This window comes from Delphinus delphis, chromosome 5, assembly GCF_949987515.2.
Source record: "Delphinus delphis chromosome 5, mDelDel1.2, whole genome shotgun sequence".
NCBI classification, from domain to species: domain Eukaryota; kingdom Metazoa; phylum Chordata; class Mammalia; order Artiodactyla; family Delphinidae; genus Delphinus; species Delphinus delphis.
In genome coordinates this window covers 20,911,209-20,924,191 of record NC_082687.1, presented here as the reverse complement: position 1 = coordinate 20,924,191, position 12,983 = coordinate 20,911,209, and the positions used below count along the sequence as shown (strand labels likewise).

The window sequence follows — 12,983 nt, the reverse complement described above, 5'->3', positions numbered from 1 at the left end:
ATGATGGAAATACCATTGCAAATAAAATGCGATAACTACTGCACATCCACTTAAGGTAGTCACTTGCCTGTAGACATCGGTGTAGTCTTAATTCCCTTCACCCCATATAACTGGAAATAATAACCAGTGTGGAAAAAAAGAATGACTATCTAGATTTTACGATGAGGAAATCTTTTTTAATCCAGTTTAACTGGATACAAAAATGTAAATACTGTAGAGTTATTCACATTCGTTTCTCATGATCTAAGTCTCATAATTGTGCCTCATGATACGACTGTGTATGTCCTTACACGTATACCCATTTAACTTGTGTACCTCTCAGCAGCTTCTCTTTGTTCAGACTAATTACTTGAAACTTCAGTGAATTAAAAGAAACCTTTCTGTGAAATGTTCAGACAATACTTTGCCATTACCCGCTATGCTTGATAGAACGAACAGGAAAGAAAGCATCGAGAAAGTACATCTTACGGTCACAAACCTACTTTTCCCATCAGCTGCTTTTCCCCAATGGTCTACACCGTCGGGCTGTTACTTCCCCTCTGAGTACAGTCTCCGAGTAGTGGCTTGGGCTGTGTGTGAGGAGTTCTCTAACACTTTACCTCCTGTTCCTTAAGGACCAGTCCTTAAAAGTTGCCATCATTTGATTTGACTGACGGACACATAATTATAGAATCAAGAGACCCAATTCAACCCCCCGCGTTTAAGTTATCCCAGACACCTGAGACCCAATTCTATCTTTAAAGATGTTGGGAGATTTCGTATCTTTGGTCAGGGTAACACACTCCTACTTCTCACCATCAACAATTCTCACTAGCAGGATTTTTTTTTACACATGTTAAAGCTTTCAAATGTCACAATTAATTAGAATTTCATCAAATAGCAATCTGCTGATGAATCACTTCCAGCAGTCTTCTGTGAACGTCTCTCCTACTAGCTAAGAAGCGCAGTTTAGCCAGGCAGGCAGTAAGGATGAAGAGGTAAGGTGAGGATGCCTCATTCCAGACTTACAGATTGCTAGCTGAAAATGCGGTTCTTGTTCCTTAGCCAGTCCCATCAGAAACAGACTGGACCGGGTCTCAGATTTTCCCAGAGCCGTGCTCTATTACTGTTGCCCTGTAGCCTCTCCAATCCCGCCTGTGGTAAGGCCAGGTTTGAGGACCACTGGGTTCTTTTTATGGAAATGTAATGTGTGCCTCTCGGGATCCCGTAGGTCCCTAAGCCGGGCCCTACCCCATCCCCCTAACCCCTGTGCTTTCCTTCAGAGGTGGAGTGGCTGCATTCTCTTCTCTTCCTGTCCTTCCAGGAGCAGCATCCGGTCGGGCTTCCCCGGACCACGGGCCCCATGCAGTCCTCCGTACCCCCGGGCTCTGGCAGCATGGTCTCCGGAGCTGGTCCAGCGGGGCCCAGCTTCCTGGGCAGCCAGCCCCAGGCAGCCCTCATGAAGCAGATGCTCATTGATCAGCGGGCCCAGCTGATGGGGCAGCAGAAGCAACAGTTCCTGCGGGAGCAGAGGCAGCAGCAGCAGCAGATTCTGGCAGAGCAGGTAACTCACGCCCATGGTGTGATCCATTCGTTCGGCAAACGCTTATTCAGTGCCTGGTGTCTGTGAGGGAGTCTCAGTTCACGTCCTTCATCAAGAAATTCACAGGCCAGCATTTCCTGAGATCACAGAAGAACCTGCAGAATGTAGACCTTTCCGTTAGTTAGGCTTTTTCTTCGAATGAATTAGTTTGTTCTGAAAAGACAGGCTTCCGCCATCCATTTGAAGACCCAATTGCCAGAGACCGTTCTTCAGTTCAAGTCTGGCTCTTTTCTCGTGGCTTCTGGTACAGGGGTCTGTAGAATCAGCATGGGGGGCGAGGGTGGAAGGGGGCTGGCTCACGTGCTTCGTAAATTCTGGTATTTCCAGCATGAAGAAAAAAGAAAATAATTCAGAGAACTTTGCTTCTTGGAGGAAAGTGTCAGAAGGAGGGATTGAGAAGAATTCTTACAGAATTGGTCATGAACAATGGAACAGGAACAATAGCAGAATAATAGGGCCCACAGAACTACCTGGAAACCTGAACTCGGGGTCACAGAAAGGGTGCAAACTTGAGAAAATTCCCAGCAGCTTTGAACACAGCTCAGGAAATGTTTGAGTTAAAGGCCTAACACAGAGAAAGCTTTGCCTTAGGCGTCTTTGACAACCCTTGACATATATAATTCCTCCAGCTTTGAAAGAAAGCCTTCCATGCGGGCTACTCCTCTCAGTTCCAGTGTGTTTTGTTTTTCGAGGTGCCCGTGCCTGATTTCGTGTTATCTCGGGAAAGGCCTGAGGACTTCCCCAGGAGTCCCTGGATGCCTCCCGTGGGGGCCTATCCAGCACGTCTCACCCTTCTATTATAGGAGACGTGAGGCTGTCATCTAAGGCTCAAGGCCCACAATTACCCTTCTAGAATGTTTCTAATAGGATCAGAATTTTGGAAATGTATTAAGCATCCTCCACCATATCTATAGGAGAGGTTGTGTAGAACACGAGACACGTCGAGGTCCTTAGTAACCAAGGGCAGCAGTTCGAAGTAACACCAGTCATCCCCCAAATAGAAAAATTGTACTGTTGAGCACAGTTCACTTATGTTCCCTTGTTCGCTTTTGTTCTTGAACAGCTGTGTAATTATCTCCCTTTTTACTGAGGTCAGTCAGCTTCCCGGCAGCTCTTGTACAAACAAACCTCTATCCCTCTCACCCTGCATAAGGTGTGTGACAAGGAGCCATGCTCGTATGTCTCAGACAGTGATAAATGGAGCTGCCGAGGGGAAGCTGGGCTTTGCAGATCCGCCCCTCAGCCAATCCCAGGAAATTTCAGGTGTGCCTGATACTTGGAGGGATGGTCTTCGATGTCTGTGCTGTGACCAAGACACAAAGGGGAGTCGGGGTAACCAGGCCAAACTCAGCTGTGCCAGCCCAGGGGTGTCCCCACTTGGAAAGGTCAGCCAGCCCCGGGAATGAGGGGGAAGGCGGGAGACTGGGAGCATTGCTTTCACAGGATGGTGCCCACAGACCATGAGGTGATAGAGTGCGGGACCCCTCAGAACCCGGGACACGGAAAGACAGACATAGGGCTCCTCAGAAGAGATGAGGAAATGGGAAACTGCAAAAAAAATGAGTATAGGGCTTCCCTGGTGGCGCAGTGGTTGAGAGTCCGCCTGCCGATGCAGGGGACACGGGTTCGTGCCCCGGTCCGGGAGGATCCCCACATGCCGCGGAGCGGCTGGGCCCGTGAGCCATGGCCGCTGAGCCTGTGCGTCCGGAGCCTGTGCTCCGCAACGGGAGAGGCCACAACTGTGAGAGGCCCGTGTACCGCAAAAAAAAAAAAAAAAAAAAAAAAAAAAATGAGTATAATTCCTTAACGACTGTGTGTTCCGGGAGCTGAAGAGGGACCAAGGAGAGAACAGTTCACTCTGGGTCACATCCTTTGCTTATGGTATGATTTTGGAAAAGCCACCTAACCTGTCTCCTCATCTGCCACATAAGGTTTTCCTGATCTCCCAGCCTTCCTCCTGATGCTCAGCATGAGTAATGCGTGTAAAACCCTTCGGAAACTGCACAAGGTGTGGATCTGCCACTTGACCCTGGGGTCACAGAAGGTAGTGTACGAGCTGCAGCCACACGTGCCAGCCATCCTGTGGGACTAGCCCAGAAGTAGGTCAGAGGGATGTAGCATCTCACCTGCACCTGGGGAAAGTGCTTATTGATGCCTACACTTTTGAGGTTGAATGTGGCCATATCAACGCCAAGCTGATTTCCTTGGTCCCTGCAGCGGCAGTGAAAGCATCCTAACACTTTCAATTTTGCCAACAGCGTACTGGGAACACTTGGGTTTCCGGAAAGGACATGTGAGGGAAAACAGAAAGACTGGGGATATCTTGCGTATCTTTGGAAACTTTCAAATGGTTCTCAGTGGACTTAGAAATCAGAACAGAGCAAGTTGAAAGCAGGTGTGAATTAACATTTAATGCGTTATTCTCAAGAGCACAGAGCGTGTCAAATCCCACCCATTCACAAAGGTTCAACGGAATCTGGAATTTTGGATCTGAAAGAAACATTGAGGATCATGGAGTCCCTTTATTTTACACACGAGGAGACTGAAGCCAGGGAGCTTACATGATTTTTTTCAGAGATCGCAGAGCTAGAGAGGGGCAGAGCCAGGACTGGCACCTGGGCCCCCTGACTCCCCCAGGCTACCCCAGGGCTGATGCCCAGTTTTAAGTGGGACAGTTAAATTCTTACGTAATATGGGAAGTTTGACTTCTGAGAAGCTTTTAAATGCTCACCTTACTCTCAGGAATGTTCTTAGATTGCTGCCTAAAAGATTAGCATGGTTTCTTGTCTACGCTGTGTCTATACAATTAATTCATTGCAACGGTTTCGTGCAAAACACCGCAGGATGGGGTGAACAGAGGCCCTTCTTTTCTTTGGTTGCCCGTGCTGGCTGGCCTTGTCAAGAAAAAGAAAGAAAAAGAAAATTATAGAGCTGCCCAGGAACAAAAACAAGAGGAAAAAATAGAGATAAACACATGGGTTAAGAAGTGGTCAATGTGTGTTATTTTTATAATGAACACTGTAAAGAGCGGGGCCCTCGCTGTCTGCTTTCCTAGCCCTCGCAGATGAGAGGTGCTCGATGCATATTCCACAGCTGCAGAGGAGGCCAGATGACATGCCGAAGGTCACACAGCTACTTGATGGCAGACCCAGAACGAAAACCCCTTTCTTTGCTCCTTCCACCTCTTATTTTCTCTCCCTTTTCACATACAGCACGATAATGATCATAATAGCCTTCCCTGTATATTGGTAACAGTGCCGGCAGTGCAGAAGCCTCGTGACTGGAAGAAGAAAAACTAAAACGCGGGCCTCCTGGCTCCTGGTGTACGTGGAACCCCACGCGGTTTCCTCAAGGCAGTAAATGCTGTATGTTTGACTTGTGGAGATGTATTTTGCAGGCAGGGTGGCTTCCTGGGAATAAAATGAGCCTTTTTTTTTTATAGGCCCTGAGAATCCCATCTTCCTATACCCGAAGCATCTATTTTAGGTCCTTAAAAGTTAGCTGCTTGTCCGTTTGAGCTCGGTACCCACCGTGCTGAGGAAAGCACGCAGGCTGACGTCGGAAAAGCAAAGTCAGAACTGCCTCCCTGGCTACACCTCCCTCATAAGCCAGCAGGTCCACACAGCAGAAAGGCCACAGATGTTCACCGAGGATGTTTGCAGCAGAGGGGCCTCTGACAGCCGAAAGCCAGAAGCAGCCTAAGCAGCCACCCCTAGTAGCACGGGCAAAGACATCGTGGGATGTTCTTATGGGGGGAATACTACTCGACAGTGAGAATGAATGGACCCCACTGCAGGCATCACCGTGGATGGAGCTCCCAAACGCGATGAACGCAAGAAGCCAGTCCCCCAGAAAACAGGCTCAAGTACATTGTCTCAGGCCACTTCTCTGAAGCACAGAAGCAGATGTAACTAACCTGTTGCTAGGCTGGGATAGTGTGCCCACGGGTCAGGTGAAGGGCAGTGGCTGGGAATGGGCAGGAGGGGCTTCTAGCAGCATTCTGCATCTCGACCCACGAGCGTGTTCCTTTGTGAAAATCCGTCGCACGGGGCACGGATGCTACACGCTTGTGCCCTGACCTGTATGCGTGTTATTCTTCAGTACAGAGTTCAGTTTTTGAAAACCCCTTCCTCAGAACAGCCAGGAGATCTAACTGTGCGCCTCCTCCCGCCCCGCCCCCCCCCGGCCCTCCTTGTCCTATCGTTTCAGCAGCTGCAGCCGCCACAGTTACCCCGGCAGCACCTCCAGCGGCCACGCAACCCGTACCCAGTGCAGCAGGTCGCCCAGTTTCAAGGTGAGGCCGGTGCACACCTCTGCCATTGTATCCCTTCCAGTGGGCAAGTGTAAGTGAATGTAGAGCCAGTGACAATGCCACGGCCGCTGTGTTTGTGTCCAGGTAATATTAAAAATATTTAAGAACTGATGATGCCAACCAATCAGAATCCCAGGCGTTAACCTTTGGGTCGCTGGGCCCCAGAGAGGTCCTGGTGGGCCCGGGGCGGGGGCGGGGTGGCGGTGGGACTGGGACTGGAGCAGCTGTTCTTTACCAAAGGTACGGAAGTATTTCGGTGGTTTAACAACCAGCAAAGACATACTGGTGCCGACTGACCTAATATCAGCCCTGTTTACGTCTGGGTCGTCATCTCAGTGGCCATGGGGAGGAGTGGGGGGAATCCCGTGTCACATCTTTCTTGCTAATCCCAGCAGGTCAGCTGACCAAAGCCCTCACTTCCAGCAACCTAGGTAAAAGAATCTGGCTTTCGGCAACCACTAATCTCTGCTGAACATAGAAGACAAATAGGGACTTGAGTTTGATTGGACTTTCTTGATCCTGCCGCCCTTTGCACAAATCCTGAATCATGGCCCCAGGAGCAATGGGTGCACTGTTTGTGCGGCGTTGCCATTTCTCTGTAAAGTAGAAGGTCCACTCAAATATCAATCGCTCCCATCTAGAGATGGGAGCCCCTGTGGGTCTTGTACGGGGTGGAGGATGAGTCTGAGGACTCTTCCCAATCTCATCCACAGGAGTTTTCAGGGGGCCACAGGGGTCATGAAGCAGCAGAAATCCTCATTCCTGTCCTCTGTCCTTTTTGAAGACCTAGATCAATGCATCCTAATTTCTCAAATGTTACCTATCGCTTTGACAATCTGCCAGAAGCTATGAAGCCCCTTGCACAGAAATATCCATATATATAAATAAATACAAACTTTGTGGATCATTTCACAAGTGTTACCCTTTTCCACAGACTGTGGGTGAAAATTCTGTGATCTAGGGTAGCCTTTTTCAGTCTTTGGGTTGCAACACTCAAGTAGGTTGTGAAGATGATTGGCCACAACCAACATTTTTTAACGAAATAATAGAAATGATTGGAGTGTATCATAATTAGGGCAACTTTTGTTTCTGTCCTAACCCCACATGTGTATGTACTGTGAGTTGTGGCTTAAGGAGTCTGAAAGCCGCTGATGTTCGCGGCCAGATCTCCCTGAAGATTGCCTGTGGACCCCCTGGGGCTTGAGCCGCTATCACCCCCTCCCAGCCCTGGGACATTTATATCACTTCAGATCCCTTTGGACTCAACACAGGGAAGGACAAAGGGAGTTTGTTCTGTGCACTAAATTAGTGCCAATATTCTTTGAAGAATTCTGTTTCTCACTTGGTCAGTGGTGGGGAGGAGTGGGAAATAGTCATTGTTACATGCGTAGTTTTTGTTGCAGACCCGGAGCCCTCTTTTGTACCTGTGGCTCTCAGACTTGAGCCTGCATCAGATCACCAGCACAGCTGGTTCAAAACAGAAGCCCGCCCTCACCCCCAGAGTCTCTGATTCAGTAGGTCTGGAGCAGGGCCTGAGAATTTGCATCTCTAACAGTTTCCCCACAGTTGCTGTTGCTACTGGCCCGGGGCCATACTTTGGGAACTGGTGTTTTGTATTATGAACTAATTTAAACCATTAAATCTGATAAACCTGGTATTTGTGTCCCTTGAGTTTTCTAGGTTCATAACCCATGTATTATTTTTTGGAATACAGGGGCCCACCAAAATTTAGTAACTCCTCTATGTTATGAGTTATTCTGAATGGTTTGGGTCCAATTTAAAAGTTCTACTCTTTGAACTTTTCTAAAACCCCAAATCACAGGTAATCAACCTAGAAAACTTAGCTCCACTTAGGCCAAACAACCAGCGACATTTTAGGTTTCCTAAGCTGGTTGATATGATAACTTTTAAATTTTTCTTCTGTATTTTCATGTAATTTTACTGACATCCTAGATATCATAATGTTATGTATCTGGGAAAACAGCAAATTGATAGATAAAAAATATTGTCCTTGGAGAGAAGTTCTGTTAGGAATAATTTGTCTGAGACCTACAGGTCCACTGACCACTACAGTTTTCAAAGGTTTTAAAGACGCACTTTCTCTTGCTGAGTTCTGTGTCTCTGGGCAATGTTACATGCCTAGGGGAAAAGCTTATTTTACATAAATATAGACTTCTTGTGAGTGAAAATAGAACACAGACCCTTTTAGGGAAAAAATTGCATGTTACCGTCTCTGTTTGAATATGGAAAATTTTCTTTGACGTTGTGATGTTAACCAACAGACAAGAAAATTAATTTGACTACAGTATCTCACAGTAATATCTGTTTTAGACAAAAATAAAAAAGAAGAAAAAGTAGTCCATTGTTTAACATATGTAGTTGTCAGATAAAGACACGTTAATTCTTTGAAGGCATTTGAATTTTTTTCCTTTGTATATTTAAAATCACCCAAGTTCATAAAACCAGATTAATATGAGGTTTTTTGTTTTTCTTAGGTTGAAAATATGGTGCTGACTGCTGATATTAAAAGGTCCTTTTTTTTTTTTAATAAGAACTACATCTGGATAGTGTAGTCATGGACACCAAGTAAAAATAAAGGTTGGCTTGGATTAATGGTTCAATACTTCTTAAGAGGCACTGCAGCATTTTTGCCCTCTAAAGAAAGGAAACTATTTCTCATTCACAAAATTAGTCCAGTCAATATCTAATCCCTCAACATATTTATTCTAAGTTACAACAAAAATGTCCGAAATATGAAAGTCCTTTCATCTGTTTCCAGCAGCCTGTTTTATGTAAATTGGGTCTATCCAATCAGTCTCTGAGTCAGCAATATTTTTCCCTTATATTTTTTTATAAGCAACTCAATAACCCATTTCACCACAGTTGATCAGATTGGCCATGTAGTCAATACAAATTTAGTTGTTAAGGTCACAAAGCTTCATAACAAGACTGCAAGTTGCAATATATACCACCATCCAGTGTTTAATCGGGAACTTTTTTTAAAAACTCCACTTAGATACAATTAAGCTCAAAACAAAAAATTGAAACGTTTCTAGGGATCTCCCCCCAGATCTTTCTGCCTTCCCCACAGTAACCATTTCATTTTTCAATTCAGCATGATATTGATCTCAAGCCACAAAAACTTGTCATAATCAAAATTCCCATAATTTTCTTTCTTAAAGAAAGAAAGAAAATATGGAGACATATTTGCTGCCCAGAAATCAATAACCCAATCAGGAAGACAAAAACACACTTCAGTTATCTGCCAAGGTGCCAGGCTTAATAAGGTTACACTATTCTCATCTGGTTTCTCATCCAGGTTCCAGGTAGGATCAAATTTGCTTATAGTATCGATCGGCTCCCATGCTGCACCTTTTTTAAATGTCCAGGAAAAAAACTATTTTTCTTTTTTTCATAGACTTAATCATTAGCAGGGACACAGAAAAATCCATTTCTGTGCACCTCCTAGCCCTTGACAACATTGACGGGTTCTAAGGGTGACATTTCTATTCTCTTGACCAGTTTAGAAATTTCCCGGAAACGTGTAAAGAAGGACTCACTCAAATGTCTAATTAGGGTTGAGTGACTTGGCATAGATATTCTGGTCAACTTTTAAGCAGCGTCATTAAAACTGCCTTAGTGGTCATTGCTGATTTGAAGGAGTGGCCTTTGTGGGAGAAATGCATAAAGTTCACTGCCAAGTAGCAAGTAGGAGGATGGTTTCTTTTTCTAACTCAGGAAGCTGGCCAGTTCGCACCGACATATTATGATTCAGAGAATCTGGAGCATGTGGAAGTCTACAGAGTGGTTCCAAGAAATGTCCCATCTGTCGAAATAGCTTCTTAGCAGAAGCGATAGCCTTTAACCTCTCAAATCCTACTCAAGTCTTAGGGGAAATTAGCCTAATGGCCTTTATTGATAGTATTCTCTGCTGAACCATATTCCACTTCACAAATAGGATATGCAAAGTGATCAGCCATTTCTGCCTAATTTAGCCCAGGAGGTGAATTTCCTCTCACCTCCAAAAAGATGGTATCTCATTGGTTGAGGATGGCATCATATCAAGACGGGTGAGAAACGATTTGTTTCTGAAATGTGAACAAAAATAATATCAGGGTATATCAAATAGAAAAGTCAACTACAAAAGCCTATGTACTTCATGGTCCCAGTTTTCATGTGTCTATTTATATATTAATGTAAGTTAGCGGTGGTCATCTCTGGACGATGGGAATGACCTTAATTTTCATCTTTATGCTTTTCACTATTTTCCAAATTTTTTACAATCAGCATATGTTACAGTCAGAAAAATAATACTCTGGTATTTTTAAGGATTTATTATGAGTAGCTCCTTTCATCTAAAAGAATTTTGTCAGTCCCAAAGAAAAGTCCAACAACTTGTTACCATACATTGCTTGTAGAGACGAGTGAACAGGTCTGTCCTTTTCTCCCTGCAGGGCCTCCCCAGGACATAGCAGCCGTGAGAAGCCAGACAGCCCTCCAGAGCATGCGAACTTCACGGCTGATGGCACAGAACGCAGGCATGATGGGACTGGGACCCTCCCAGAACCCAGGGACGATGGCCGCAGCAGCCCAGTCGGAGATGGGGCTGGCGCCTTACAGCACCCCACCTACCAGCCAACCGGGAATGTACAATACGAGCACAGGAATGACCCAGCTGCTGCAGCACCCAAACCAAAGCGGCATGAGTATCCCACACAACCAAGCCCCCGGGCCGCGGCAGCCCACCCCGGGGCAAGGGGTTGGGATGGTGAGTGGTTTTGGTCAGAGCATGCTGGTGAACTCGGCCATCACCCAGCAGCACCAGCAAATGAAGGGGCCGGTAGGCCAGGCCTTGCCCAGGCCCCAGGGCCCGCCGAGGCTGCAAAGCATTATGGGAACGGTCCAGCAGGGAACACAGAGCTGGCAACAGAGGAGCTTACAGGGGATGCCTGGGAGGACTAGTGGAGAATTAGCATCATTCAACAACGGCGCCAGCTACCCACTGCAAGCTGGCCAACCGAGGCTGACCAAGCAACACTTCCCACAGGGACTGAGCCAGGTGGTGGATGCGAACACCGGCACGGTGAGAACCCTCAACCCAGCTGCCATGGGTCGGCAGATGATGCCACCGCTCCCGGGGCAGCAAGGCACCAGCCAGGCCAGGCCAATGGTCATGTCTGGCCTAAGCCAGGGCGTTCCTGGCATGCCAGCGTTCAGCCAGCCCCCGGCACAGCAGCAGATGTCCAGTGGCAGCTTTGCCTCGAGCAGCCAGGGCCAAGGCTATGAGCGGAACCCCCCTCAGGACATGTCATACAGTTACAGTGGCGACGCAGCCGGGGCATCCTTCCCCAGCCTCTCGGACAGTGCCGACCTCATGGATGCCATCATCAAAGGTGGGCCAGGGGACGAGTGGATGCAGGAGCTCGATGAATTGTTTGGAAACCCCTAGTCAAGAGGGGGCCCGGCAGCCACAACTCTAGTGGTTAAAACTTCAGCCGTGAAAGAGAAACAGGATGTTGCATCATCCTTGTTTTTTTGTTTATTTGACCTGCGTAATCTGAGCAAAACTGCAGCCGGCTGACAGTGGAAGATCCAGGTGCCAATCCACAGCCCTGCTGGGCCTCATTTCACCTGATTTTCACACAGCAATCAAGACAGACGCTCTGCGAATCCCGCTGCGAAAGAGGGGGACGCACCATAGACAGGTGGGGAAGATGATTCCGTAGCCCCTCTGCTCGGCCCTCCCTGCGGTTGTCCAGCCCAGCAAGAGCCACTCTGGCCAAGACAGACTGCTGCCTGACCTGAGGTGGCCGTCAGCCCCTCCTGGCCCTGGTCCAGAGGCTGTAGCTTTGGAGACACAAAGGAGAGAGAGCCCGGGACTGAGAGTCCCACGGAGCCTGCTGGGTGGTGGCACAAGCCAAGAGCACACGTCAGAAAGGCGCTGAACTCCGGCTACAAAGAGATGTCAGGCTTCAAGACATGCTACTGGGTCTGGAGGGTGGGTGCAAAGAACAGTGAGATGTCACAGGAAGACACAGGATCCTACAGGCCTGTCTCCTGCCCGTGATGACCCTCAGGAATTTTAGAGCGACTGCCTCACAGGGTGAGCTTGGAGAAGGGTCCTGGCAGTCCCGGGCGGGCAGCCCTCTGCTGGTGACCGGGGTGGCCGTCACTCTGGGGCGTTGAGCTGGAGCCTCCTGAGGACCCGACAGGACCCAACACATCTTGGCAGTTCCCATCTACTCCTGGAGGCCGAGGATGGAGAGGCCCCGGCTGGACGCTCTGTGTCCGCTAGCACGGTTGCCTTTCTCCCCGGTCCCTGCCCTTATTCCTCCTCGCCTCTACCCCAGCCTGCACTTGCTCTTCCTTGCAGAGTAGCCAAGAAGAAATGAAGTTTTTGTCTTTAGGGAGCCCGGGCAGAGGGGAAATAGGTGCAAGAAGAACTTAGACGATGCCTGAAATGCAAAGGTGACACTGGAGTTTCCTTTCTCTGCCTGGAACTAAGTGGGCCACTCTATGCTTCTGGGACACCAGGGAGGACTGGCCTGGACATCGCTGGCTCTGGCTCCCTTTGGGAAAAGCCTCGGGGTGATGCTCTAAAATCAGCCTGGCCCTTCATCCCTACTCACCAGAAAGACAAATCTCACACCCTGAAAACTGAGGAACTGAAAAATCAATTGCTCCGCTTCACACGTTTTTGATAATGGAAAGCAAGCAGGTATGGTTCCTTTCCTGTGGGCAAAGCGATCCACTCCTGAAGTTCTGTACGGTCGTTCTCTTGGTAATTCACTCAAATCTGCCCTAACTGAAGTCTGAAGGGATCCACAACCCCCACTGTCGTAAAGCTGATCTCATCCGTCCTTTCCTCCCCTCCCACTGTCACATTCTGGAGGCCGGGTGGCATAACCATTGTCCTGAGTGAGTGGGAGCGGCGGGAGCTTTCCTCCCGCCACCCCCTCCCTCCACGTCCAAAAGGCAGGCTCGCTTCCGCGCACTCACGTGTAACTCGCCACATCAGAGCCCCGGCCCAGCCACGGGAGCCGGACTGGCTGCACTGGCGGCGGGTCCTGGGAAGGAAGGGGGTTCGAA

General features: G+C 48.2%; 1 protein-coding gene across 1 annotated transcript in view; it reads left to right on the top strand.

Moving 5' to 3' along the window:
• The window catches only part of MAML3 (mastermind like transcriptional coactivator 3), a 427,361-nt gene extending 415,639 nt beyond the window's left edge, over positions 1-11,722 (top strand). Inside the window, exons 3-5 of the mRNA XM_060012073.2 lie at positions 1,304-1,543; positions 5,792-5,876; positions 10,349-11,722. Of these exons, the coding sequence (XP_059868056.1) occupies positions 1,304-1,543; positions 5,792-5,876; positions 10,349-11,343 (1,320 nt within the window). The 3' untranslated portion in view covers positions 11,344-11,722. The remainder of the gene's footprint in view (positions 1-1,303; positions 1,544-5,791; positions 5,877-10,348) is intronic.
• Positions 11,723-12,983: the final 1,261 nt, after the last annotated feature.